We start from the raw sequence: 26,570 nt of genomic DNA on the forward strand, positions 1-26,570 counted from the left end.
CTAGTGGCTTGACATGACCTAGAAAAAGTGGAGAGACCCAGAATAATCTGGTTAGGAGCAGATTCTGAAGCCATATGGAACTGAGTTCGATTTCCAGCCATGCCACTCATCAGCTGTGTGACCCTGAGAGAGTGACTTGACCTCTCTGAGCCTCAGTTTCCTCATCTGTATAATGGGATGTAATCATAGTACTCAGGCGGGCAGTTGATGACACTATTAACTAAAGATGTTTAAGTAGTTTATAAATGGTGGCTATTACTGTTATCACGCACAGTATTAACCCTCCCTGACCACTCATTCCCAGATAAGGTTAACTCTTTCACTGGGGCCTGAGCGTCCCAGTCATAGCTCCCCCCACATTTCATGATTATTGCTCATTTATTTTTTTTTTTAAAGATTTTATTTATTTGACAGAGAGAGAGATAGAAGAGCACAAGCAGAGGGAATGGCAGAGGGAGAGGGAGAAGCAGGCTCTGCACTGAGCAGGGAGCCCGATACGGGACTCGATCCCAGGACCCTGGGATCATGACCTGAGCCGAAGGCAGACGCTTAACCATCTGAGCCACCCAGGCGCCCGATTATTGCTCATTTAATCATCTCTTCCCCACAAGGCTGCCCTTTCACACATCACTCTATCTTTCAGGACAGGAAAAGACCTGGACCAAAGAAGACATTTCCTAAACACTTGCTGAAATAAGGCAATTCAGCCGTGGTTCAAAGCTCCATCCAGAAGCCATGGAAGTTGCTGGAGACACGCCGCAGCAGAAAACACCCCCAAAGCCCTCTGAGGGCCCCTCTGTTCCTGACCTTCTGAGATCCTTTCAGCTCCTCCTCAGGATCTGCTGTTCTCACCCAGCCTGGCATGCGGGCCTCCCGCTCGCCCTCTCCCGCTCACCTCCTCGATCCAGTCATTGAAGGCCGAGACTCGTGTGAACACTGTGGGCTTCTTGATGGTGTTGCAGCCGAAGGCAGATACAAAGCTTGTCACACCGTGGACCTGCCAGGAGCCATCTGCTGTGGGACAGTTGAGGGGTCCTCCAGAGTCACCCTAGAATGGTCAGATAGCGGTGGGGAGCTGAGCCATTTCTGAGACAGCAGGAATTGGTTCTCACCGTGGGGGTTTTGAGAACCCCCTGGGTGACTTGACCTCTCTAAGCCCCAGTTGGCTTGTTTGGGATGGGGACTAAGATCTGTCCTACAGGATCTTATGAGAATGAAGTGTGATAATAAATATATGCTCTTAGCCCAGCACCTAGCAGAGAGGAAGCAATCGATAAATGGTAGTTCCCATTATTATTACTACAGCCAGTTATCCTATTATTAACCCTCTTCACTTCTAATGCAATGATAGTACTGTTTTATCATAACTTCAGGACCACACAGTTGAAGGTGACTTGAGAGATCATGGTGTCAGTATCCCTTGCAGGGCTTCAGGGGAAGCCCGAGGACCTGGTCAAGCGATTTGCTCCAGGTCAGGCCAGTGTGAGCTGGGACCAGAAGCCAGAGGCCAGGGTGGTGTGTCTGGACCACACTGACTCCCTCCAAGTCCTGCCTGGTCTGCAGGCTGAATGGGGCAAGCAGGTAGGATTTCTCATCTGCCTCCTATAGGCAGATGGCGAGGTCCCCCCCGGGCCCTGCACTCCGAGCTGACTCACGTTGCACCCAGAGACAAGATCCCCGCCGGCGCACACCATGCTCTTCTTCAAGGAGCTGCCCCACCAGTCCCGCTTGGAGCAGTGCTCATAGTCCACCACGGGCAGCAGGGCCTGCTGCAGCTTGTCTGGGAGTGGCCCACCAGCTGTGGGAGACACGGTGCTCAGTGGGGTGGCATGGGGGTGCAGCCTTGGGCTGGGGCCTGCGAGTAGGCCTGGGAGCCTCAGAGTGGGGTGGGGGGTTGGGGAAGGCAACTCTTCTAGGCTGATGGGGACTCTTCTCCCACCAGAGGGTCTGCCTGCTTTGTCCACCATAACATCCCCAGCACCTGGCACGCAGGAGACACTACAAAATGCTCAATTGAACACACTGGTGTCTGGGCAGATGGGGGGAGAGGTGCTCCTGGAGGAGGAATAGGAGGCCAGTGCAAGGACCCATCCCGGTTGTTCAGTCCCCACCCCCACCCCCAGGCCCTGTCTTCCTGCCCACAGTCCCTGGGGCTGGCAGGAAGTGTCAGCACGCACTGGAGAGCCGGCCCCAGCCGCTGATGTAGCAGGGCGCCCCGTTGGGCAGGATGTCCCCAGCGGGCGGGAGGCAGGCGAGCTGGACAGCATCTCCCAGTTGGGCGCTGCGTGAGAGCTTGATGAGGGCGATGTCATTGCTGGGGAGGAGGAAGGAGTCAGGAAGCGTCAGGGAAGCCTGGTTCTCAGGCCAGACCAAGCCCCACCTTCCAGCCTTAGCTGCAGAGAGTTCACCTCCGGGATGTCCTCCCTGCTCCTTTCCTTCTGAATCACATGTGTTTTTAGGGCTGAGAACCTCCCCCACCCCCCTTGCGCCCATGCTGACCCTTGGCCTTCCTAGCTGTCCTCAGCTCTTACACCAAGGTTTGCACACTTCAACTGTGTCAGGATCGTGGAGGTCTCCTAAAAGATAGGTTGCTGTCCCACCCCAGGGCTCAGGGGGCGTGAGGATTCACATTTCTAACAGGGTCCCAGGTGATGCTGATGCTGCTGGCCTACGGACCACACTTCGAGAACCCCTGCTGTCAGTCTTCATCTGCTTGCTTGTCACTCAAGTCATTTCACCTGGGTCCCCTTTCCTTTTCAAGTACCCCAGGAGTCCCATGAGGATGGGTCAAGGTCATGATCATCATGGCCCCTCTCTCCTGCCCTGCACTTTCAGGGGTTCTGCACCCTTCTTTGACGTTCACCAGAAAAAATGCTGAGCCACGCAGACACATAATTTTGCACATGCTTGAGGGCCTTAGGAAGCCCTGCTTTAGTGTTCTTACCCAGTGATCCCCTCCCTGACCTTCAAACCACCCAGGAAACCCAGAAGGTCACCATGACATATGGTATAATTGAGGCCCCAGAAGGCAGTGACTTGCCCAAGCCACACAGCAACTTACTGCTGGAGCTTGACTTTCAGTATGGTGCTCCTCCCTTCGCCCACAGTGCCGGGAACCCAGGATGCACTGGATAAAGTTTGATTGAATGGAAGAACCCTTGGATTTGGGAAAGGGGATGCCAGAGATGTCCCGGGTTCAAGTCAACTAGCCAGGTGGACTTGGGGGAGTTCCTGGCCCTCCTGGGGCCCTGCTGTCCTTCCACAAGGAGAGAGGTTTTGTGTAGATGGTCCTTAAAGGCTCTCCTGGCTCTGACCCTCAGTGTGTAGGACCAGGGCCCAAGATGCTGGACCCAGCCCCACTGTTCCTGGGAGTTTCCTCAGAATCATCTTTGAGTCACGAGGGGACCAGTAACCTCTGGGTCCTAGACCTAAGCATTCACTCACCCACAGGCTACGCAGTTGGAGTTCCAGAGTGGATGCACGAAGAGGTCCCCGGCATTGATGGGGATCACCTGTTCGGAGCCCTCATCCTCAACCCGGTTATACTCGCCCAACACCACCTGGTAGGTCAAGGAGTTCCTGCCAATGGAAGTTAGGTCAGTCTAGGCCTGACTGGCTAGCATCCCTCCCCTCCCACAGCCACCCACTGACCCAGCCCTCCTGGTTCTCATGCAGAGACAGGGGCAACCAAAAGAATTTACGAGATGCAGTGGCCTGCAGTCATGACCCAGTCGGGGGCGATAAGGCTGCCGCCACAGGTGTGGTAGAAGGCTCCATTTTTCTTGTACTGCAGGGAGACCTGGTGGCAAGGGAGGGAGGAGCCTAAGTGGTCTGGGCCCCCAATAAGGGCTGATATTCACGGCTGTATAGGTTGTGCACTATACAACTCTAGAGGGCATCATTCACGCAGAATGGCATCCTCCAGAAATGTGCAGTGTTCCACCTACAGGACTATATCATCTATGGCTGCTTTCACACTACCACAAAGAGTTAAGTCATGCAATAGAAACCATATGGTTGACAAAAGCTAAACTATTACTCTCTGGTCCTTTACAGAACAAGTTAGCTGTCCCCTGCTGTAGACCAACACCATCCAATAGAACTTTCTTTTCTTTTTCAAGAATTTATTCATTTATTTTTGCGAGAGAGACAGAGAGAGCCTAAGGGGGGGGAGGGGCAGAGGGAGAAGCAGACTCTCCGCTGAGCAGGTAGCCCGATGCGGGACTTGATCCCAGGACCTTAGGATCATGACCTGAACTGAAGGCAGCCGCTTAACTGACTGAGCCACCCAGGCGCCCCCCGACAGAACTTTCTGTGTTGATGGAAAGGCTCTATATCTTGGCTGTCCAATATGGTAGCCACTAGCCGTATGTGGCTATTGAGAATTTGAAATGTGGCTAGCATTGAGCAACTGAATTTTAACATTATTTTATTTTAATTAATTTAAAGTTAAACAAACACATGTGGCTGGTGGCTACTGTGTGGGTCTAGCCCCCTGTGCCCCACCGACCTCTATAAAGCCCTTCTTTCCTTTAGTGCTCTCAGACCTTGTGGCCTTGTTGTATAATTCGAGGAGTCTAGAAATGTCTACCCCCAAATCTCCCTCCCCAAAATAGTGCCTAAAATTCCACTATTCGTGCACCAAATAAACATTGCCTTCTCCCCAGATTCCACTTCTGATTTGCCAACAGCCCAGGGAGGGTTACGGATTGGGTGGATAAGACTTCCATGTGAAGTCGACTGTCTAAGAGTCTCCTGGTCTTTGGAAGCTGAAAAGGATACTGGAAGCAAAGCAGTGGAGTCAAGACTGAATGCTTTGCAGTCAGAAGAGGGTGCAGAGCCCATGGTGAGAAATAGGGCCACTCGTATTGCTCTTACCTGCCAAGGCCAGCTGTAGGGGACTGCATCCTCACCATTGACAACGCGGGCGGAGGGCTGGCGGGAAGGTCGGCCACAGCCCGAGGCTGGAAGGGAGAGCAGAGACATCAGTCAGCCAGAGAGTCCCCCCAAAACAAAGAAGAGGCCTGGGTCTCAGTTCTAGATGCACCACACGCTGGCATGACCCGGCGTAAGCTCTTTCCCCTCCCTGGACCTTTGTAGCCACGTATGATCAGTGAGCATTTGGACTAGACCAGGGGTTTCCAGAGTCCCAGGAGGCTAGGAATGGAGATGTGACCTCCTTCCACAGCAGGATTGAAGGAGCTGATGCACTTAGAACAGTGCCTGGTGCCCAGCGAGCCCTTGAGAAGTGATAGCTAATTGTCATGAAAAGTGATGGCTTTGGAATAAGACTGCCTGTGTTCAAAATACAGCTCTGCCCCTGCTTCTAGCGTGGGCTACTTTACTTCTCTGAGGGTCAGTTTCTCCATCTGTAAAATGGGGATACTAATAATACTGATCATATGGGTCTGTTACAAGAAATAATTAAAAAAAAAATCCTGAGCATTCCGTGGCATATAGTAAGCACTCTTACATTATGAGAGATAATGTAAGAAAAGGATTATAAAAGATACATATACAGGATTACAAGGATTACAAGAGATAATATGAGAAAAAATCCTTAGCATTCTCTGGCATATAGTAAGCACTCAATAAACATTATCTGTTACTATTACTGTCAGTCAAGGGAGGCTGCTTGGAGGAGGTGGCCCTGAGCTGGATTATAATATGGCGGAGAGACTAGGAAAAGGCTATGGAGGCTAGCCTTTTCCACAGGATATGGAGTGGGGTAGGGGGAGGAAGAGGAGCGTTGGAGGGTTAAGCAGAGGAACAGAAATTCCAACACAAGCCCTCTAACCACAGAGCCCAAACTCTTCACAACCAGATTTTCTTTACTGCCCCCAAACGAGGAGTCCCACCACAGTGCTTTGGGTACTCCAGTCTTTTCTCCTGAGCTGTTCCATCCATGGCTCCTCCGCCATTGTCCTGCCCCAGCACCAAGCTGAACCCCCACAATCATGCCCGGGTACAAGCTGAGATCTCCTCCTGTGGAGCCAGGTGTTGGGTTCATGAGACTCAGGTTGGGTGACAGATTTCAAGGGTCCCTGACCCAGTGCAGCACAGGCTGGGGTCTTACCAAGGGCCACAAATAGGAGCGAACTGAGCAGCTGGAGCATCATGAGCCTTGAGACGACAGGAAAGACACACATAGCCTGTGGCTCTAATATAGGGCAGAAGGCGGATGGGGGGGCAGATTGGGCCCCATTCCCAGAACAGGTGGTGGAACGCCAGCTCTCTCATGGTCCAAGGCCATGGCCCCCGCCTCCTGCCCATGGCGGGGTGACAGCCAACAGCAAGACCCAAGGTTCCCACCAACCTGTGGCCACACAGGTCGCACTGAATGGTCAGCTGATAACAGGGGAGGCGGAAGGAAAGTTCTCATCGGAACAAGCCAACGTCTTCCAGGAGAAAACATGGGCTCTGGAAGTGGCCAGACGTGGGTTCAACTCCTACAGCTCTGCCCCTCTAGGCTCTTCATCCTTGGGCGCATGGCCTAACCTCTCTGAACCTCAGGTTTCTCATCTCTAAGTCAGGAGCTATATTAGGATCCACCTCAAAAAAAAAAAAAATTGTTGAGTGCTTTGTCCATATCAGGATGTTCTGGGGGATGGAGCCATGAACGAGACATGGTCCCAGCTCCCCTAGAGCTTGAGTCTAGTGGGGAGACAATGACAAATCAATAAAAAGAAATAAAGACTACTTGGTGTGTGTGTGTGTGTGTGTGTGTGTGTGTGTAGTTTAAAAAATAACAGTAAAATAAATACCTTTATTCTCACCACCCAGCTTCAGAAATAAAACATAATTCCTCTGTGTATCTCAACCCTATGACATTCCCTTGCTTTCATTAGATTTTCACATACATATGTATTCCTGATACATACATATGTATTCCTACTACCTTGGCTTTCCTTTTTGGCCCTCTATGTGAGTAGAATCACATAGTGATTATTCATTTGTGATGTCACTTTTATTTTGTGTTCAATATTGATTTCTGAAATCCATCCATGTTGATGCATGTAATTGATTTATTTTTACTATTTAGTAGTCCATACTTCAAATATTCCAAAATCTATCCAATCTATTGTTAATAGATGTTTGAGTGTTACTCATTCTTCTTTTTGTTGTTGTTGTTGTTGTTGTTACTCATTCTTTGCTTTTATGGAAGCGGTGCACATATATCTACTCTATGCCGTGGATAAGAATTAATGAAACATAGGGTATGCAATGGTCCAGCTGCACGGTATAATGACAAAGAGTTGATAGTCTCATTAACAGGGAATGACGGGTCCTGTCATTCCTCATCTGAGCCAACTTTCTTATTGCCATTCTTAATTGTTTGCACAACTGTGAGGTGTGAAATGGTGTTTCATTGTGATCTTCATTTGCATTTAATTTATCACAAATGAGATTGAGCATCTTTTATTTTGTGGTTTTTTTAAGATTTTATTTATTTATTTGACAGAGAGAGAGAGAGAGAGAGAGAGAGCGAGCACAAGCAGGGGGGAGTAGCAGGCAGAGGGAGAGGGAAAAGCAAGCTCCCCTCAGAGCAGGGAGCCTGATGCCGGGCTCAATCCCAGGACCCTGGGATCATGACCTGAGCCGAAGGCAGACATTTAACTGACTGAGCCACCCAGGCACCCGAGATTGAGCATCTTTTAAAATGTTCATTGGACATCCATATTTCATCATCCATGAAATGCCTATTTATGTCTTTTTGCCATCCTTTTTTTAAAAAATTTTTGTTTGATTTATTTAAAAATTTTTAAAAAACGGTTCACTCGTTTCTCCTACCCCCACCCCGCCCCCACCTTTTTTTTTTTAATGTTTTTATTTATTTATTCATGAGAGTCAGAGAGAGAGAGAGGCAGAGGCAGAGGGAGAAGCAGGCTCCCCGCCTAGCAGGGAGCCCGATGCGGGGCTCGATCCCAGGACCCCGGGATCATGACCTGAGCCGAAGGCAGATGCCTAACCATCTGAGCCACCCAGGTGCCCCCGCCCCCCACCTCTTGCAACCACAAATCTGTCCTCTGCATCTATGAGCCTGGGTTTTCTTTGTTTAGATTCTGTATATAAAATAGACCATACGGTATTTGTCTTTCTCTCGCTGACTTATTTCACTTAGCATAATGCCCTCAGAGTCCATTCATGTCCCAAATGACAAGATTTCATCCTTTTTTATGGCTGGATTACATTCCGTTGTACATATTTCACATCTATATCCGTTTATCCATTCATAGGTAGACACTTAGGTTGTTCCCACATCTTGACTATTGTAACATGGGGAGCATATATCTTTTTGAGTTAGTTTTTTCATTCTCTTTGGATAAATACCCAGAAATGGAATTGCAGGGTCATATGGTAGTTCTATTTTTAATTTTTTGAGGCACTTCCGTCCTGCTTTCCTTAGTGGCTGTACCAGTTTACATTCCCACTAATAGTGTACAACAGTTCCTTTTCTCCGCATCCTAGCCAACACCTATTTCTTTCTTTTTTTTAAGATTTTATTTATTTATTTGAGAGAGAGAGAGACACAATGAGAGAGGGAACACAGCAGGGGGAGTGGGAGAGGGAGAGGGAGAAGCAGGCTTCCCGTGGAGCAGGGAGCCCGATGTGGGGCTCAATCCCAGGACCCTGGGATCATGACCTGAGCTGAAGGCAGATGCTTAATGACTGAGCCACCCAGGTGCCCCAACACCTGTTGTTTCTATCTTCTTGATAATAGCCATTCTAGGCACACCTGGGTGATTCAGTTGGTTAAGCATCCAATTCTTGATCTTGGGTCAGGTCTTGATCTTAGCGCTGTGAGTTCAAGCCCCACGTTGGGCTTCACACTGAGCATGGGGCCTGCTTGAAAAAAATCACCATTCTAACAGGTGTGAGGTGATACTTCACTGTGGTTTGAGTTTGCATTTATGGTGATTAGGGGTGATTAATGATTAATTAATGATGGCAATTAATGATATGGAGATTCTTTCCAAGTACCTGTTGGCCTTTTGTAAGTCTTCTTTGGAAAAATGTCTATTCATATCTTCTGCCCATTTTTTTAAACGGACCTTTGTTGCTGTTGAATTGTATGAATTCTTTATGTATTTTGGATTTTGGGCCCTTATCAGAGATGTGATTTGCAATTATTTTCTCCCATTTGGTAGGTTGCCTTTTCCTTGAGGATCCACCGTGGGCAGGCCCTAGGTTGGAGGCCAAGAACATAGAGATTCCCTCTTGATGGGACCCATAGTTTGCCTGGGGACGCAGACTGGATGCTGCACCACAGTGTAATACTTACAACAGGGCATGACACATTGGGTACACATTATGTATTTGCTGAATTAACAGACTAAGACAGAACTCAAGCTAAGATTAGAGGAGCTCACAGGAGGGCTTCAGATGCCGATGTAGTCTTACTGGTTTATTTTTGCCTTTCGCTTTTGTTTTTGGTGTCAGATTCAACCAATCATCACCAAGACGTATGTCAAGATGCTTACTGTTTATGTTTCCGTCTAGAACTTTTATGGTTTCAGGTCTTACATTCAAGTCTTTAATCCATTTTGAGTTAATTTTTGTGTACAGTATAAGATATTGGTCCTGTTTCATTCTTTTGCAGGTGGCTGTTCAATTTTCCCAGCACCATTTATTGAAGAGGCTGTCCTTTCCCCATTGTATATTCTTGGCTCCTGTGTCATAAATTAATTGACTGTATATGCATGGATTTATTTCTGGACTTTCTATTCTGTTCCATCGATCCACGTGTCTGCTTTTATGCCAAGTCCATACTGTTTTGATCACTACAGCTCTGTAAGAGTTTGAAATCAGGGAGTGTGATGTCTCCTTGTTCTTCTTTCTCAAGATGTCTTCGGGTATTTGAGTCTTGTGGTTCCACACAAATTTTAGGATTATTTATTCTGTTTCTGTAAAAAATACCATTGGCATTTTTTTAAAGATTTTATTTATTTATTTGACAGAGAGAGACACAGTGAGAGAGGGAACAGAAGCAGGGGGAGTGGAGGCTCCCTGCCGAGCAGGGAGCCCGATGCGGGGCTCGATCCCAGGACCCTGGGATCATGACCTGAGCTGAAGGCAGACGCTTAACGACTGAGCCACCCAGGTGCCCCTCATTGGCATTTTGATAGGGATTGCATTCAATCTGTACATTGCTTTGGGTAGTATGGACATTTTAACAGTATTAATTCTTCCACTCTATGAGCACAGAACATTTATTTGTGTCTTCAATTTCTTTCATTAATATCTTATAGTTTTCAATATACAGGTTTTCACCTCCTTGGTTAAATTTATTCTTAGGTATTTCATTCTTTTTGACGCAATTTTAAATGAGGTTGTTTTCTTAACTTTACTTGTTGATAGTTTTTTATAAGTGTAAAGAAATGCAACAGATTTTTGTGTACAAATTTTGTACCCTGCGACTTCATTGAGTTTGTTTTTTTGAGTCTTTAAGGTTTTCTATATATAATATATTATCTGCATATTTTCACTTCTTCCTTTCCAATTTGGATGCCTTTTATTTCTTGGCTGATTTCTCTGGCAAGGACTTCCAATACAATGTTGAATAAAAGTGGTAGGAGTGGACATCCTTGTCTTGTTCCTGATCTTAGAGGAAAAGCTTTCAGCTTTTTACCACTGAGTATGATAACCACTGAGTTAGCTGTGGGCTTGTCATATATGACCTTTATCATGTTGAGATAAGTTCCCTCTATACCAGCTTTGTTGAGAGTTTTTATCATAAATGGATATTGAATTTTGTCAACTGCTTTTTCTGCATCTATTGAGATATCAATATCTTCGAAAGGATCGATTTTTACCCTTCATTTTATTAATGTGGTGTGTCGCACTGACTGATTTGTGGATGTTGAACCATTCTTGAATCCCTGGAATAAATCCCACTTGATCATGGTGTATGATCCTTTTAATGTATTGTTAAGTTCAACTTGCTAATATTTTGTTGAGGATTTTTGCATCTATGTTAATCAGGGACATTGACCCGCAATCATTTTTTGTGGCATCCCTGTCTGATTTTGGTATCACGTTATGCAAGCCTTATAAAATGTGTTTGGAAGAGATCCCCCCTCTTCTGTTTTTTGGACGAGCTTGAGAAGGATTCGTATTGATTCTTCTTTGAATATTTAGCAGAATTCACCAATGACATCATTTGGTCCTGGACTTCTGTTTGTTGGGAGGTTTTTGATGACTGGCTCAATCTCCTTGGTAGTAATTGATTTGTTCAGATTTTCTGTTTCATCGTGATTTGGTCTTGGTAGGTGGTATGCATGTTTTTACAACTTTATCCATTTCTTCTAGGTTGTCCAGTTTGTCGGCATATAATTTTTTATGGTAGTCTCTTATGATCCTGTATTTCTGTAGTATCAATGTAACATCTCCTCTTTTATTTCTGATTTTATTTATTTGAGTCCTTTCTCTTTTTCTCTTGGTGAGTCTAGCTAAAGGTTTGTCAACTGTGTTTATCTTTTCAAAGAACTGGTTCAGTTTCATTGATCTTTTCTTTTGTCTTCTAAATCTCTATCTCTTTAAATTTCTACTTCTGCTCTCATCTTTGTTATTTCCTTCTTTCTATTAGCTTTGGACTTCATTTGTTCTGCTTTTTTCTAGTCCCTTGAGGTGTAAACCTAGGTTGTTTGGGACTTTTCTTGTTTCCTGAAGTAGGCATTTATCACTATGAACTTCCCTCTTAGAACTGCTTTTGCGGCATCCCACAAATTTTGGTATGTTCCATTTCCATTTTCCTCTGTCTCAAAGTATTTTTTGATTTCTCTTTTGATTTTTTCTTTGAAGGAATCCATTGATTGTTCAGTAGCGTGTTGTTTAATTTTCACATATTTGTGAATTTAACAGTTTTATTCTTGTAATTGATTTCTAGTTTCATACCATTATGGTCAAAAAAGACATTTGATGTCATTTCAATCCCCTTAAATTTATTAAAACTTTCTTGTGACCTAACATATGATCTATGTTCCATGTGCATTTGAGAAGAATGCATATTCTGTTGATTTTGGAAGGAATGTTCTGTAAATATTGGTTAAGACCATCTGGTCTAACGTGTCATTTAAGGCTGATGTTTCCTTATTGAAGGAAACATCCTGTCTGGATGTGCTGTATATCCATAACCTAAGTGGGGTGCTGAAGTCCCCTACTATTATTGTATTGCCATCTATTTCTCCCTCTATGTATGTTATATTTGTTTTATATACTTAGGTGCTCCTATGTTGGATGCATAATGTTTACAAATGTTATATCCCCTTTTTGGGTTGGCTCCTTTATCATTATGCAATGCCCTTCTTTGTTCTTACACTCTTTGCCTTAAAATATATTTTTCAATATTTTATTTATTTATTTGAGAGAGACAGAGATAGTGAGAGAGAGAGCACATGAGCAGAAAGGAGGGGGAGAAGCAGACTCCCACTCAGCAGGGAGCCTGATGCAGGGCTCGATCCCAGGACCCTGGGACCATGGCCTGAGCCGAAGGCAGATGCTTAACCGACCGAGCCACCCAAGTGCCCCTGTTCTTACACTCTTTGTTTTAAAGTCTATTTTGTCTGATGTCAGTATAGCTACTCCAGCTTTCTTTCAGTTTCCATTGGCATGGAATATCTTTTTCCATCCCTTCACTTTCAGTCCGTGTGTGTCCTTACATCTAAAGTGTGTCTCTTGTAGGCAGCATATAGATGGGTCTGTTGTGGTCTTTTGTTTTGTTTTGTTTTGTTTTTTAAATCCATTCATCCACTCTATGTCTTGACTGGAGAATTTAGTCTATTTACACTTAAAGTAATTATTGATAGGTATGTGCTTATTGCCCTTTGTTAATTGTTTTGTAGTTGATTTTATAGTTCCTCTTGTTCCTTTCCTCTCTTGCTCTCTTCTTTTGTTGTTTGATTACATTTTTTAGTAATATGCTTATATTCCTTTCTCTTTCTCTTGTGTATTTACTATAGGTCTTTATTTTGTGGTTACCATGAGGCTTACATGTAATAGCTTGTATCTATAACAGTCTATTTTAATTTGATAACAAGTTAAGTTTGATTCCATTCTAAAGCTCTACATTTTTATTGGCAGCAGTCAGAACATCATGAGCCTTGAGACGACAGGAAAGACACACATAGCCTGCGGCTCTAATATAGGGCAGAAGGTGGATGGGGGGGCAGATTGGGCCCCATTCCCAGAACAGGTGGTGGAACACCAGCTCTCTCATGGTCCAAGGCCATGGTCCAAGGCCATGGCCCCCCCGCCTGCTGCCCATGGGGGAGGTGACAGCCAACAGCAAGACCCAAGGTTCCCACCAACCTGTGGCCACACAGGTCGCACTGAATGGTCAGCTGATAACAGGGGAGGCAGAAGGAAAGTTCTCATCGGAACAAGCCAACGTCTTCCAGGAGAGAACATGGGCTCTGGAAGTGGCCAGACGTGGGTTCAACTCCTACAGCTCTGCCCCTCCGGGCTCTTCATCCTTGGGTGCATGGCCTAACCTCTCTGGACCTCAGGTTTCTCATCTCTAAGTCAGAAGCTATATTAGGATCCACCTCCAAAAAAAAAAAAAATTGTTGAGTGCTTTGTCCATATCAGGATGTTCTGGGGGATGGAGCCATGAATGAGACATGGTCCCAGCTCTCCTAGAGTTCGAGTCTAGTGGGGAGACAATGACAAATCAGCAAAAATATATAAAGGTCATGTCTGTGGTGGTAGGTGTTCTGAGGAGAATGAAATGTGGGGGGCTGGAGCGAGAATGGGAGTAACACATGAAGGTGGGGACCAGGGAGAGGGAAGTTCTGGCTGAAAGGGTACTGTCTGATCCAGTCTTAAAGGGTAGATAAAAGCCAGCCATGGGAAGCCCTGAAGGAAAAGCACTCCAGGTAGGGAGGACAGAAGTGCAAAGGTCTGGAGGCTAGAATGCTTTGGCTTGTTCAAGGAGAGGGAAGTCAATATGGCTGGTGCTCCAGGAGGCTTGCACAAGAGGGTTACCAGCCCTGTCTTCAGCCCTCAATAGGAAAACCCTAGAAACAACTCAAATGTCCATCACGGCGAATGGATGAATATATGTAGGACAGTCGCAAGATGAAATATGAATCAGGAGTCAAAAAGAATGAATCACAGTGACATGCCACAATGCAGACAATTTCTAGGAATATCGAATTAAGAAGAAGAAAAAAACAGTCCCAGAAAGTTAAATGCTGTTTAATACCCCTATTACAGAGTTTAAAACAACTAAAATTAAAAATATACATTTTAAAGAATGCAAATATTGGGTGAAAAACACTGTAGAAAAAAGGCAAGCAAAGGTATGAGGAGCCTAGGGTTCTAGATAATGGTTGACCCAAGCCTGTGGTGGGCAGGAGGAGGAGCGGTTAGATGTTGCTAGGAGTTCTAGCTTTGCTTTGGTCATTTTTATTTTGTTTTGGCTTTCTTGAAGGTTAATTTTCATACAATAAAGTTCACCAGTTTCAACTGTAAAATTAGTAAGTTTTAGCAAACATACAGCTATAAAACCACCACCACAACTAGGACATAGAACACTTTCCTGACCCCAGAAATTTCCCTCCCGCCTAGTTGCTCTCTCTCCCACACCCACACCTGGCCCTTGGCAACCAGCAGTCTGTCCTCTGTCTCTTTAGTCTCATCTTTTCTAGAATCTACATACAAACTGAAATACACAATGCGTATCTTTCATTTCTGGGTGTCTTTCATTTAGCATAATGCTTTCAAGTTTCATCTGTGTCAGTACGTTAGACGTGCTAACATATTATTTAAAATAACTGTATGTCTAACTAAATAAAAGTAGCCCACGAGTAGCCTAATGATACCTGAAACTATGATGAGAGTATAGACTGAGGATTATGATTAATCCAATTCTGTTACTTGAAATCCCAATTGACAGAGAAAGAGAGAATAAGACAAAAAAAGAGAAAGAGGTGAGTGAGAACCAGACCCTGTAAGATCTCTTAGCAGGTCTGATAATAAAGACTTGGATCTTTATTCTAAGTATAAGGAAAAAGCCACGGGGCAGGGGGAGGCAATTGAGTAGGGCAAGGACCTAAGATCTCATTTACACTTTCAAACAAATGTCTTTCTGGGCGCTGCTGACAGTGGAGAATTATGGGGTATGAGTGAGGGGCGTCAGCTGGAGCTATTTTGGTCACAGAAAAAAGTGGGTGGGGCCTGGGGTGGTGGAGATGGAAATGGAGAGACATGGTTGGGATCAGGGTATATTTTGGAAATAGAGCAATCTCTGAGATCACCTCCGTGAAGAATGAAGCGCAGTGCCTGGCACTAAATCAGTGAACTTAATTCACATTAATTTGCAGAAAAGGGGCGCCTGGGTGGCTCAGTTGGTTAAGCATCGGACTCTTGATTGTGGCTCAGGTCATGATCTCAGAGTGGTGAGATGGAGCCCTGCATCGGGCTCCGTGCTGAGCGAGTGGAGCCTGCTTGAGATTCTCTCTCTCCCTCTCTCTACCCCTCCCCCCGCACCGTGTTCTCTCTCTCAAAAAAAAAAAAAAAAAAAAAATTGTAGGGCACCTGAGTGGCTCAGTCAGTTAAGTGTCTGCCTTCAAGCTCCGGTCATGGTCCTGTGGTCGGGCTCCCTGCTCAGCGGGAGTCTGCTTCTTCCTCTGCCCCTCCCCCTTGTCATGTTCTTTCTCACTCTCTCACTCACGCGTGCACTCTCTCTGCCTCTCTCATAAATAAATAAAATCTTAAAAAAAAAATTGCAGAAAAGACTTAGCACATCCTTACTGGCTGTTGGAAATAGCCTCCCTGCCCAGGACTAGCACTTAATAGGTGCTCAGTAAATGTTTGCTGATTAGGGCAAATAGGCTCCGCAGACTTTCCTGAGTAATCCCTGACGTCCCCCAGTGTCCCGTGCTCTAAGAATTGCCAGACTCCCTCCTGCTAGCATTACTGACTCAGTGTAGAGCCCTCCTTTGGGGCTCCTACATTTTGGAAGCAGGGGAGGAGGGCAATGCTCAGTAGTGTTATGGATTCCAAAGGGCAGATGTCAGGCATGAGGCGGGCAGGTTTTCTTTCAGGAGTGTTGGCCCTGCCAACACAGCCACGATCCTGTCCACTGCTCCGGTAGCCTGGCCCCTGGAAAGAGCGTGGGAACAATGGGAGCAGCTGTGAAAATCCCTCAAACTGAGCTAAAAATAACCATGGCCTCCCTTACCCCCTGTTCCCTATGGGCCTGGACATGTTTGTTTGCTCAGCTTTGGAGCTCAGAGCCATTCCCCAGACCCTGAGCTGAGGAAGAAAGACGGAAAGTCGGGGAGGCGGCAGGGGAGTGCAAGGGGCAGGTCCGAGACATCCAGATTCAGCCACAGAATGTCTGAAACTGAGACTGCAAGCTGATCTGACCCTTCTCTTCTCTTCTTTCTGGCAGATGGGGATTTGAGACCCAGAGAACATTGAGGCCTGGCTCAAGGCCCCTGGTTGGTCACTGCTTGACCTGGCAGAGCGTCACCGATGGTCTGGGGAAGGCCCACCTCCCCCACCGAGCTTCGCACGATAAACCGCCCAGCCTCTATCCTGCTGGCTTTGAGCAGCTCCCACTGCTCTGTCGGCCCTGCAGACAGACAGGCAACCACGCTGGCCTTCAGCTTCGTCCTGAGGGAGATGGGCCATCTCCCCACACAATCCCTGTCGAGGCATCTCGCCTTCCAGGCCCCATGGACGCTGTCAGCTATGCTGCTGCCAAACCTCTGGGGGCTTCTGGTCTAGGAGCAGCTGGAGCAAAATCCCAAAAGAGGACCCTCCTCCTAACCCCTGGGAAGGGCCAAATCTCCACCCATTAGGCCTTCGCAAGTCATATCCTGAATGGGAGGTGGACCTCTGTGTGTGCAGGAAAATATGGGGAATTGAGAAGGAGGTTGGGGGCGGGGGGTGCAGCTGGGGAGACTTTTTCTTAGGAGGAAGGTGTTTCCATTATTTCTGGTTCCCACCTGATGGGGAGTTCCATGAAGGTAAAACTTTCTCTTATTCATCTTTGAAGTCCCAGAGGGGGCCTGGCACATAGTAGGTACACATTAAAAAAGGCAAATAATGAATGAATGAATGAATGAAGCTAAAGGACTTGTCAAATGCCTGACTCTTCCTACCCTGAAAGTGGAGTTGACCCTGACATTCATGAAGGGCACATCTGGAGGCCATCGCCTCTATGTGTCCCAGAGATGCTCGGCAGCAGTGTTTGGATGGTGGTTCTGATGACCAGCCTTCTAGAGGATATTAGTAGATATTCCATGACAAATGGGCCCATGAGAATGGAGCTCCATGAGGTAGGGGTTTTCATATGCTTCGTTCACTGCTGTGGGCTCGGCTCTCAGAACAGAACCCAGCAGGAACACAACAAAGAAACAAAGATCTGATGGGATCTGGAAACATGAGATCAAAGTTCAAACAGTTCTTTCCTGTAGGACTTTTCAGAGCCTTTAAGGTACCTGTGTTAACTGTTAATCACGCATAAGGATCTTAAGTCCAGACTCTGGTGCCTCATCACCTTGTAGTTCCCCAACGACCAGCCCCACCCCCATAAGAGGGGGCAGCACAACCTCAGGGAGGCCCAGGATCAGGCAGGTGCCCCATGACAATGGTGCCAAGAAGCCACCACTGAGGGGACCCAGGACAAGAATGGCATGTAGGTGTCTCTCGCCCCAAGGAAGCCACTGAATCAGCTGGGACCCAAGAAGGCTGCTGCGCAATTGCACTGGCGAGGGGTGGGGACAGGGACAGGCTTCTTCCCAAAGCCAGGGCCATGCCTTCCTCAGGCAGAGCCAGGGTGGGGTGGGAGAACCCCCTGGCCCCTGTGGAGGGTTGTGAAGAGGAGACTGGAGGGGTGAAGCTCCCTCCCTCCCCTGCCCTCCTGGCACATACACATGCAACAAGTATTTGTGGAGCACCTACTGGATTCCAGGCACTGTCCCGGTCCCCAGCAATCCTTCTGCCAAGATGACAACTCACCGCCGGCAGGGTAGCGTGGCAGCAGGAATTCAGCGTCGGTCTGCTGGGTACTCTCCGTCCGCTCTCCGCCCGGCCCCGCCCTGCCCCATTGGCTGGCCGATGGATGATGGCATCCGCAGGCTCGTTTGTCCTCTGGGTTTGGATCAGTCAGGGGAAGCTACCAGCAGAGACCGAAGGACAGGAAGCGAGAGCAGTTAGGGTGTCTATTCGCTAGCCCCCTTTCTGCAGGTTTGCATTGGCTGCATTCCTCCACCAAAGGCCCTGGCTCCCAGCAGGAGGCCTCCTTTCCCAGGGGCTACTTCCTCTGGGCTCCAAGAACCCCCTCCTCCCTCTGGCCCTTCAGGCCTAGGTGTGGTATCAGCTCCCCGTTGTTGCCAGCCTTGGGGTGCCTCACCATCTCTTATTAGTTTCTCCAATCCTGCCTGCACTTCGATTAAATATTTCTCTATTACCCCTTGGGCTTGACCTCTGTTCCCCTCCCAGATCTCGGTTTCATTGAATGCAACAGAGATCCCAAATAACAGTGCATAAAATTAAGCTAGAAATGTATTCCCCTCTACCCACAAAGTCCAAGCTCTCCTTGCAGCTTTGCTCTGTGAAGTCATCTGCTCTTTCCATCTCGAGGTTCCTAGAGCGTGCCCTCATCCACAAGGCATTTGTAAGGGGTTCATTTGTGTCCCCCCAGATTCCGATGTCGAAGTCCTAACTCCTAGTACCTCAGAATGTGACCTTATTTGGACATAAGGTCGTTGCCAATGCAATTAGCTAAAATGAGGTCATTTGGGTGGGCCCTACTCCAACATGACTTGTCCTTATAAAAGGGAAATTTAGACACAGAGACAGACAGACACAGAGGGGAGACAGCCATCTCCAAGCCAAGGAGAGGGGCCTGTAACACCTCCTTCCATCACTACCTCAGAAGGAACCAACCCCGCTGACATTTTGATTTCAGACTTCCAGCATCTAGAACTATGAGGATACGTTTCTATCGCTTAAGCAGCCCCAGTGAGCGACCCCAGGGGACTCACACGCACGCAAAATGGCTGGTCTACCACACCCACATTCCCGACAGAGAGAGGGAAGGGCAAGCGGGTGCTTTATCTTTAAGCACCCAACCCGAAATTTGCATACACCTCTTCTGACCAAGTTCAGAAATCAGCACTTGGCCTCCCCTGGCTGCCCAGGAGCCTGGAAATGCCCTGTGCACAAGGAAAACATCTGTTATCATTAAAAAGAAAGGAAGAATGGGTAGTGGGGGCAGCTACAGGTCTCTGGCACCAAATGCCACAAACATTTTCAGATGTGAGCAGCAAGAAGCTCTGTCTAAGGTAAACAATTAGGACATGTATTCTCTCACAGGACTTGACTTCAAGTCCAGAGGCAGGGGGAAGCACGGGGAGGAACACCAAGGCTGGGGTTCGTTCCGGTGGCTCCGCCCTACACAGGCTGCTGGCTTCCTCCTCAGGCCGGAAGTCAGAAGGCTGTCAGTGTCTGTCAATGTCAAGCCAGAAAACAGAAATCTCAATTTCATTCAGGGAATCGGTTACCCAGGTGCAGGAAGTGTCGAGAAGCCAACAGGGAAGGTGGAGGAACCCAGAGATTAGCCAAGCTACTCCCAGGATGGAGGGATAGAGGAAGGGGATGCTGTTAGCTGGAGCTCAGGAGCCAGGGCCGCCCAGTCGAAGCTGGACCCAGCCCAGGCCTGTCCATCGGGAGCCACGGAGGAGGTATAGGGAGAGACTACCCTGATTTCTCTCTTCCCCCAGCCCTCCTGTCTCCCACCAGTGCCTCCCATTGGCTGAACCCAGCTGGAAACCAGCGGTCACAGGTACTGGGGAAACCCAGCTTATAGGACTCGATCTCCCCATCCCCCCTGCTCAAACTGGACACTGAGAAATAAACCCAAGGCTGGAGCTTCCGCGGAAGGGGAGGAGAGGGATGAACTGGAAGCCTCTGTAGGGAGGCATCTCAGAGCAACAGGGGCCTTTGAAGGGTTTTCAATAAGAGAGCAACATAATCCAATGCACGTTTTCGAATTCTAGGTTTTTCCGACTGCTGAGCAGAAAATAGACTAAAGAGCACGAATACCTTCTGAGAGACTGGCTGGGATTCTACAGAGGTTGTCCGGGTAACCAGGATGGGGGCCACGGATAAGCAGATGGCCAAGGACAAGGGAAGTGCTCAAGAAAGATGGAGCCTGGGTCTCATGGGAGAACCACGCAGGACACGCACAAATATGCCAGGTGACCCAATTCAGTGTCCCAGATACACAGCCGCTACACGGGGCTTGCACAGGGGAGGCACTCGCTCAGTGCCTCTGGTGAACAGGTGCCGCCACCATGTGCACACACACACACGCACACGCACACGCACTTAGCAGTGCCGCACCAGCGGGTTGCCGGCCAGCCCTTCACATGGAATATACCCGTGAAGACTACATATTCTTAGAAGGCTTTCAGCCACAAGTAACAGATGACTCCATTCAAAGCAACTTAACGGGCGCCTGGGTGGCTCAGTCGGTAAAGCGTCCAACTCTTGGTTTCAGCTCAGGTCAGGGTCTCAGGGGCATGAGATCGAGCCCGGCATTAGGCTCTGTGCTGGGTGTGGAGCCTGCTTAAGATTCTCTCTCCTCGGGTGCCTGGGTGGCTCAGTTGGTTAAGCGACTGCCTTCGGCTCAGGTCATGATCCTGGAGTCCCCGGATCGAGTCCTGCATCGGGCTCCCTGCTTGGCAGGGAGTCTGCTTCTGCCTCTGACCCTCCCCCATCTCATGTTCTCTCTCTCAGATAAATAAATAAAATCTTTAAAAAAAAAAAAAAGATTCTCTCTCCTCTTCTCCCCCTGCCTCTCCCGCCCCAACAATCAATCAATCAATCAAATAAAAGCGACTTGAAATGTAGGGCTTTTCTCACCTAACCAGATGGGGTGGTGGGGGTGGGACACTCACCATCGGCACAGCGGACCCAGGCTCTTAGGATCTTGCACTCTGACAGCCTAAGCCCATTGGCCTCTCCTCTGGGGTTGCCTCCTTCATTGTCCCAGGAGCAGACCCTGAGACAAGGATTTGGGTGCAGGTACTTGATTTAGGTGAGGACCCTGAGAAGCATGTGTAGGGAGCAGGGAAGGGAGACAGGGAAGGGAAGGGGGCCTAGACAAGGTGTGGTAGTGGACAACAGAGACCCGATCCCATGGGGAACTCTGGGAGCCAATGCCTCAGAGCCGTCCCGTCCACATGTGAGGAGCCTGCGCGTGGGTCTTCCTACTTGTATCCCCAGAGAGGGGATGTGTGCATGGGTTTCGATTACTCATATGCACAGCTCCAGCATGCCTGGGGCATGGCGTGCAGGCACGTGCTCAGAGTATGTCGACACACAGCCCCTGCACACACCAGGGCACACACGTATGTGATTCACATGCGTGCTAGAGAGTATACACCTCCTCCTTGTTAAAACAAACATCTGGGCCTTAATCTATTGGGATGCTGTAACAAAATACCATAGAGTCAGTGGCTTCAACAACAAATACTTATTTCTCAGAGTTCTGGCGGCTGGGGAGTCCAAGATCAAGGTGTCAGCGGATCCGGTGTCGTGGTTTCAGACGGCTATCTTTTTGTATCCTCACATGGCAGAAAGCTGCCGCAGACCTTCTTATAAGAGCACCAGACCCATTCAGGAGGGCTCTACCCTCATGACCTCGTGACCTCTCAAAGACTCCACCTTCTAATAACATCACACTGTGGAGTAGGATTTCCACATAAGAATTTGGGGGAGACACAAACGTTCAGTTCGTAACAATCTCTCACGGCTTCTTACTCTGGTCTTTGGCTTGGGCTGGGCAAAGGCTAGAGCATTAAGCATTTCTGATAAAAAGCCCACCCTTTGGAGCCCCACCTAAGGTAGAATGGCTGGAGGGAAGTGAGGGAAGCCATGGCAGCCCCTCCCAGGCGGCAAGCTGGGGTTCTCCAGCCCAGGATGTAATCTCTCAAGTTACCAGCAGAGAGTGCCCAAGAGCCATGATCGTGTTTCAGGGATGGGTGTGTGTGTGTGTGTGTGTGTGTGTGTGTGTGTGTGTGTGTGTGTGTGTGTGTGTGTGTGTGTGTGTGTGTGTGTGTGTGTGTGAGAGAGAGAGAGAGAGAGAGAGAGAGAGAGAGAGAGATTCTGGTAGGTTTCTTGTGTAAGGCTGTGTTTGTCTCTGGGTGTGTTTGAGGGAGAAGAGAGGTCTCAGGATTTCCTCATGGGAGTTGAGCTGAGTGTGATGGATGCACTCACCACCAGTGCTAGGGATTGCATCACCCAAGCTCCAATGCCTGGGCACAGTGTTGGGTGGAAGACTGGGAGAATAGAGAGAAAGAAGATGACTCAGGAGAAAAAGGCAAAGAGAGGAGAATCGGGAAGGAGGGTGAAAAGCAGACAGATGATGGTGGGCTCAGGGGAAAGAGAAAGGCTAAGAAGGTAGGCAGAGGAGTCAAGGGTGGTGAGTGAAGGGGTGCAGGGCCTACCTCGGTGCTTTAGCGGCCCGAAGTGTCTCTTCTCCCAGAGGGCCACCCATGCTGCCCGCCACAATGCTCCCCATCTTTCCAGGCCAGTTGGGGTTGGCACTTTCTTCAGGAAGGCCTCCCTGAGCCCTCAGGGGGGATCTGTCCCTCTTGCCTTTATGTTCCCACAGCTCTGGGAGATGCTACTTGGGACATCTCTGGTCCATTAAAACATGGGTGGTGAAGTCAGACAGACCCAGGTTAGGTTTGAATTCAAGCTCAACCATTGTTGTGTGACCTTAGCCAAAGAGACCTAACCTCTCTGCACCTCGATTTCCTCAGCCAGGGTAACACCAGTTGCTCCCTGATAGGGTTTTAGTGAGCAATTGAGCTAAAAAACACTTAGCACTGGGCTTGGCATATAGGGAGCATTGAACAGAAGGTGGCAATTATTACTCTTGCATTCCAGAGAGTCCCAACCTCAAATGATCTGCCTTGTCAAGTTGTTTGCCTTGACTTGGGTTCAGAAAATATTGTCATCAAAATGAATAGTGAGCACCACTGGTTAATGCATGTGAGCTCCCTGAAACGCTCATCTGTGCTTAACTCATTTTTTCACGTGTACAAGATTATCTGTTACAGTGTCACTTGAAATAAAACATAACTGGAAACAACCTCTAAATGTATATTGACAGGAGAGTGATGAATTACAGTATATTTGTAGAGTGCGATACTAAAGAGTGAAAATGATTGAACTAGAGCTACATGTATCCACATGGATAGATCTCAGAAGCGTTTCATTGAATAAAAAAGCAAATTACAGAATAATGCATTCAGTATCTCATAATATATATATATATATAGCATTTGAAAACATGCAAATCGATGATATGCCATATGGCAACGTGTGGGAACAGAATAAACAGGGAGAGCAATGATCATGAGAGATCAGGATGGTGGCACCCTCCCAGAAGGGAGGGAGCAGTGTTGGCAAGGTCTTCACGTGGCTTCAGCTGTATCTGTAAGTTTATTTTTTATTTCCTTGAATACGGTATGAGACCTTCTCTGTTTCGACCTTCACAATAACCCTGAGCATGAAGTATGAGGAAGAGGCTCAGGGAGGCAAGGTAAAGTGTCCATGCTTACTCAGGCTCCTGGAGGCAAAGGTGGGAATTGAACCCAGATCTCCTGATCCCAGCTGCCCTCTCTGTCACGCGGGCTGCTTGGGTTTTTACTGAACTGTTGGCAGTTATCTCAAGGACAAAAAAAAAAAAAAAAAGTGCCACGTTGCTGGGGCAGAGAAGCTAAACTGTGCTGGGCTGGACAAGGAGGATGGGCTCTGGCCCACTGGGCTCAGGGCTTGGCCTGTGCCCGGTAGGGTTTTGAGTCCAGGCCAACCGAGGGGGGGTTTCCCACCTTTCCATCCTTCCTGGTGCTCTCCTGGTTGGGTCAGATCAGGGCTAAAGCCAGCCTTGGGTAGGGCCTCTGTAGTGGGAGGTAGAGGCCTCCCAGACTCTGAACTGGCTCTTCTCCTGTTCCCACAGCCCCCCCTATTTCCCAGCACCAGTGACCCAGGGGCACAGGCGGGAGGATCACCACCAAGGGAGCTCTAGTCCTGAGGACACTCCAGGATGCCCAACCAGGACCTCATCCACAGACTCCAAACCATCCAGGGGCAGGGACGTTCCAACCATTCCAAAACATGGCCTGGCACTCATTCCTTCCCCCCTTTCCTCCCTCCCATCCCTCCTCCCTTCCTGCCTTCCAAAAACCTACGAAGTACTAGGGCCTGTGCCGGTCACTGGAAGACAGGGATGAGAGACAGACCCTCATTTCCAGGGGCTCAGGGTCTGCTTGGGAGGTCAGATGTATAAACAGATAAGCACCTAATAGACACTCAATACATGTTTGGATCCAAGTGAATGAGGCTGGCCCATGTGGCCCAGAGAAGGGCAGTGACCAGCTCAGGTCACACAGTGGTCCCATGGTGTAACTGACACTGGGGCCCAGGACTCCAGACACGGTCGAAGCTCCTTCTACTGCATCCCACCTCTGCTGTGTGTCTGTTTTTCAAGTTGATGATTGTGAAATATTTCAAGTATACCAAAAGTTTCAAGAATAGTATCATGCCAGGGCACCTGGCTGGCTCAGTCGGTGGAGGATGTGACTCTTTATCTCAGGGTCGTGAGTTTAAACCCCATGTTGGGCATGGAGAGTACTTAAAAATAAAATCTTAAAAAAAAGCAAAGAAAGAAAGAAAGAAGAAAGGAAGGAAGGAAGGAAAGAAGGAAGGAGGGAAGGAAGAAAGAAAGGAAGGAAGGAAGAAAGAGTAGTACCATGCCTCTTAGGAACCCACCATCAAGCTTTGTCACATCTTCCCATGACTGCAGGTGCCTCCCTTCCCAGCCTGAATCAAATGCTCTCCTTGCTTCCTGGGACATGTTTCTTTTGCAGACCCCACGTACGAGCTTCTTTAAACAGAGGCTGTGAGGTGTTTTCTGACACCAGCCAGTTCTCTGATACCCGCCAAGCATCCAACATTTCGATTCATTTCTGGCACTTTCTATCTGGTACTGGTGTCAAATCCCACCAGTTAAAGGACTCTGTTCCGTATGACTGTGCCCGCTTCAGACACAATCCTACCACCCCGTTCCTCTGGTTTGATAATTTGCTAGAATGTCTCACAGCACTCGGAAATACACTACTCATGTGTTTATTTGTTTGTTTGTTTGTTTAAAGATTTTATTTATTTATTTGTCAGAGAGAGAGAGAGGGGGAACACAAGCAGGGGGAGTGGCAGAGGGAGAAGCAGGCTCCCCGATGAGCAGGGAGCCCGATGTGGGGCTCAATCCCAGGACCCCGGCATCATGACCTGAGCCATAGACAGACACCCAATGGATTGAGCCACCCAGGCATCCCAAACACTACTCATGTTTACTAGTTTATTATATAAAGATTCAGATGAACAGCCAGGTGAAGAGATACATAGGGTGCACAACGTAAAGACTCGCAGATGCCATTCATGAGAATGGCAGGTCTGGAATGGCCGGTAGAGACTGTTCAGCAGCCCCTTCTTCTTCTCCAGTTGGACAAACTGAGGCCCAGGCCATGCAGCAAGTTAATAACACAGTTGGGCCTAGAACCCAATTTCCTCGTCTGTCAAATAATGAACAGCCAGTATTTATTGAGAGTCGACAACATGCCAAGGGATCAACCTTGGGGGGGCAGGTGTTCTTAGGATGCCCCATTTACAGATGAGGAATCTGAGGCTCAGTTACGGGAAGGAAGCTGCCCGAGGTCTTACAGCTGCTAGAACCAGCACCAGGCAGGAGGTCACTGGGAAATTGCTGCTCTCTGGGAACACAAGGTTTTTGCCTTGCTCTGGAATTGAAAGGATCTAAGTCATCTAAGCAGAGTTACAGGAAGCAAGAAATTGTCAGCAGCTGCTTCCACATCCCAGTGGGGGCAGGAGGAGGAAAACCCCTTCATATGGAAGGTGGCCTCCCCCGACCCCAGCTGAGAATCAAGGGAGCAGCTTTGTGGGGTACAGCCAAGAGCCGGAAATGTCAACCCTGCCATCAGCAGCCTGGTGGGGGGAGGAGCTGTCGGAGGGGGGCGTGCTCCAGAATGGGGGGAGGGGAGGAGGGGAGCCAGAGCAGGGTTTCCCACCAGCTTCATGGCGGGAGGCCTGAGTCTGAGCAGAGAGGAGGCCAAGAGACGTGAACTGAGTCATCACCATTTATTCCACGTGGGCTGCCTTTCGTCCCATGCTGGGTTGTCACCCTTCTGTCACCCTGTGCCTTTAGGAAAGTCTGTCACACACAGTCGCCGCATGTCTGTGGTGGCTGGGGGAACGGATAAGGAGGGAATAGTGGTCATGGTGGCCAGGAGGGGCGGGGGGGTGCCCCTGAGAAAAGGTGACAGCCAGAGAAGGCGGGGGAGCAAGGGGGGGGGTCTGAGAATTGGACCCAGACTGAGTGGTGACGGGAGACTGCAACAGCCTCCTGGGTTCCCTCAGAAAAAGTGGGAAAGGCTCCAAACTTCCCACGGCACACAGAATGGAGGTTTGAGCTGTCTTATTTGACTACTACGGGAAAAGGTACCCCAGAAAGCTGGAGGGCTTGGGGG

The 26,570-nt window shown here is 48.3% G+C and overlaps 1 protein-coding gene across 1 annotated transcript; it reads right to left on the bottom strand.

The window, feature by feature from the left end:
* LOC114199048 (proproteinase E-like) lies at positions 1 to 6,149 on the bottom strand. The gene is made up of 8 exons (XM_028090791.2): positions 6,077 to 6,149; positions 4,879 to 4,964; positions 3,702 to 3,799; positions 3,445 to 3,579; positions 2,178 to 2,314; positions 1,656 to 1,798; positions 896 to 1,048; positions 1 to 18 (listed from the first exon to the last, which is right to left on the bottom strand). Exons 1-8 carry the CDS (start codon positions 6,147 to 6,149, stop codon positions 1 to 3), a joined length of 843 nt encoding a protein of 280 aa, XP_027946592.2.
* Positions 6,150 to 26,570: the final 20,421 nt, after the last annotated feature.

The sequence above is a fragment of the Eumetopias jubatus genome, unplaced genomic scaffold (genome assembly GCF_037043125.1).
Source record: "Eumetopias jubatus isolate StellerSeaLion01/CBP00866 unplaced genomic scaffold, mEumJub1_p1.0 scaffold_4, whole genome shotgun sequence".
Taxonomy (NCBI): Eukaryota; Metazoa; Chordata; class Mammalia; order Carnivora; family Otariidae; genus Eumetopias; species Eumetopias jubatus.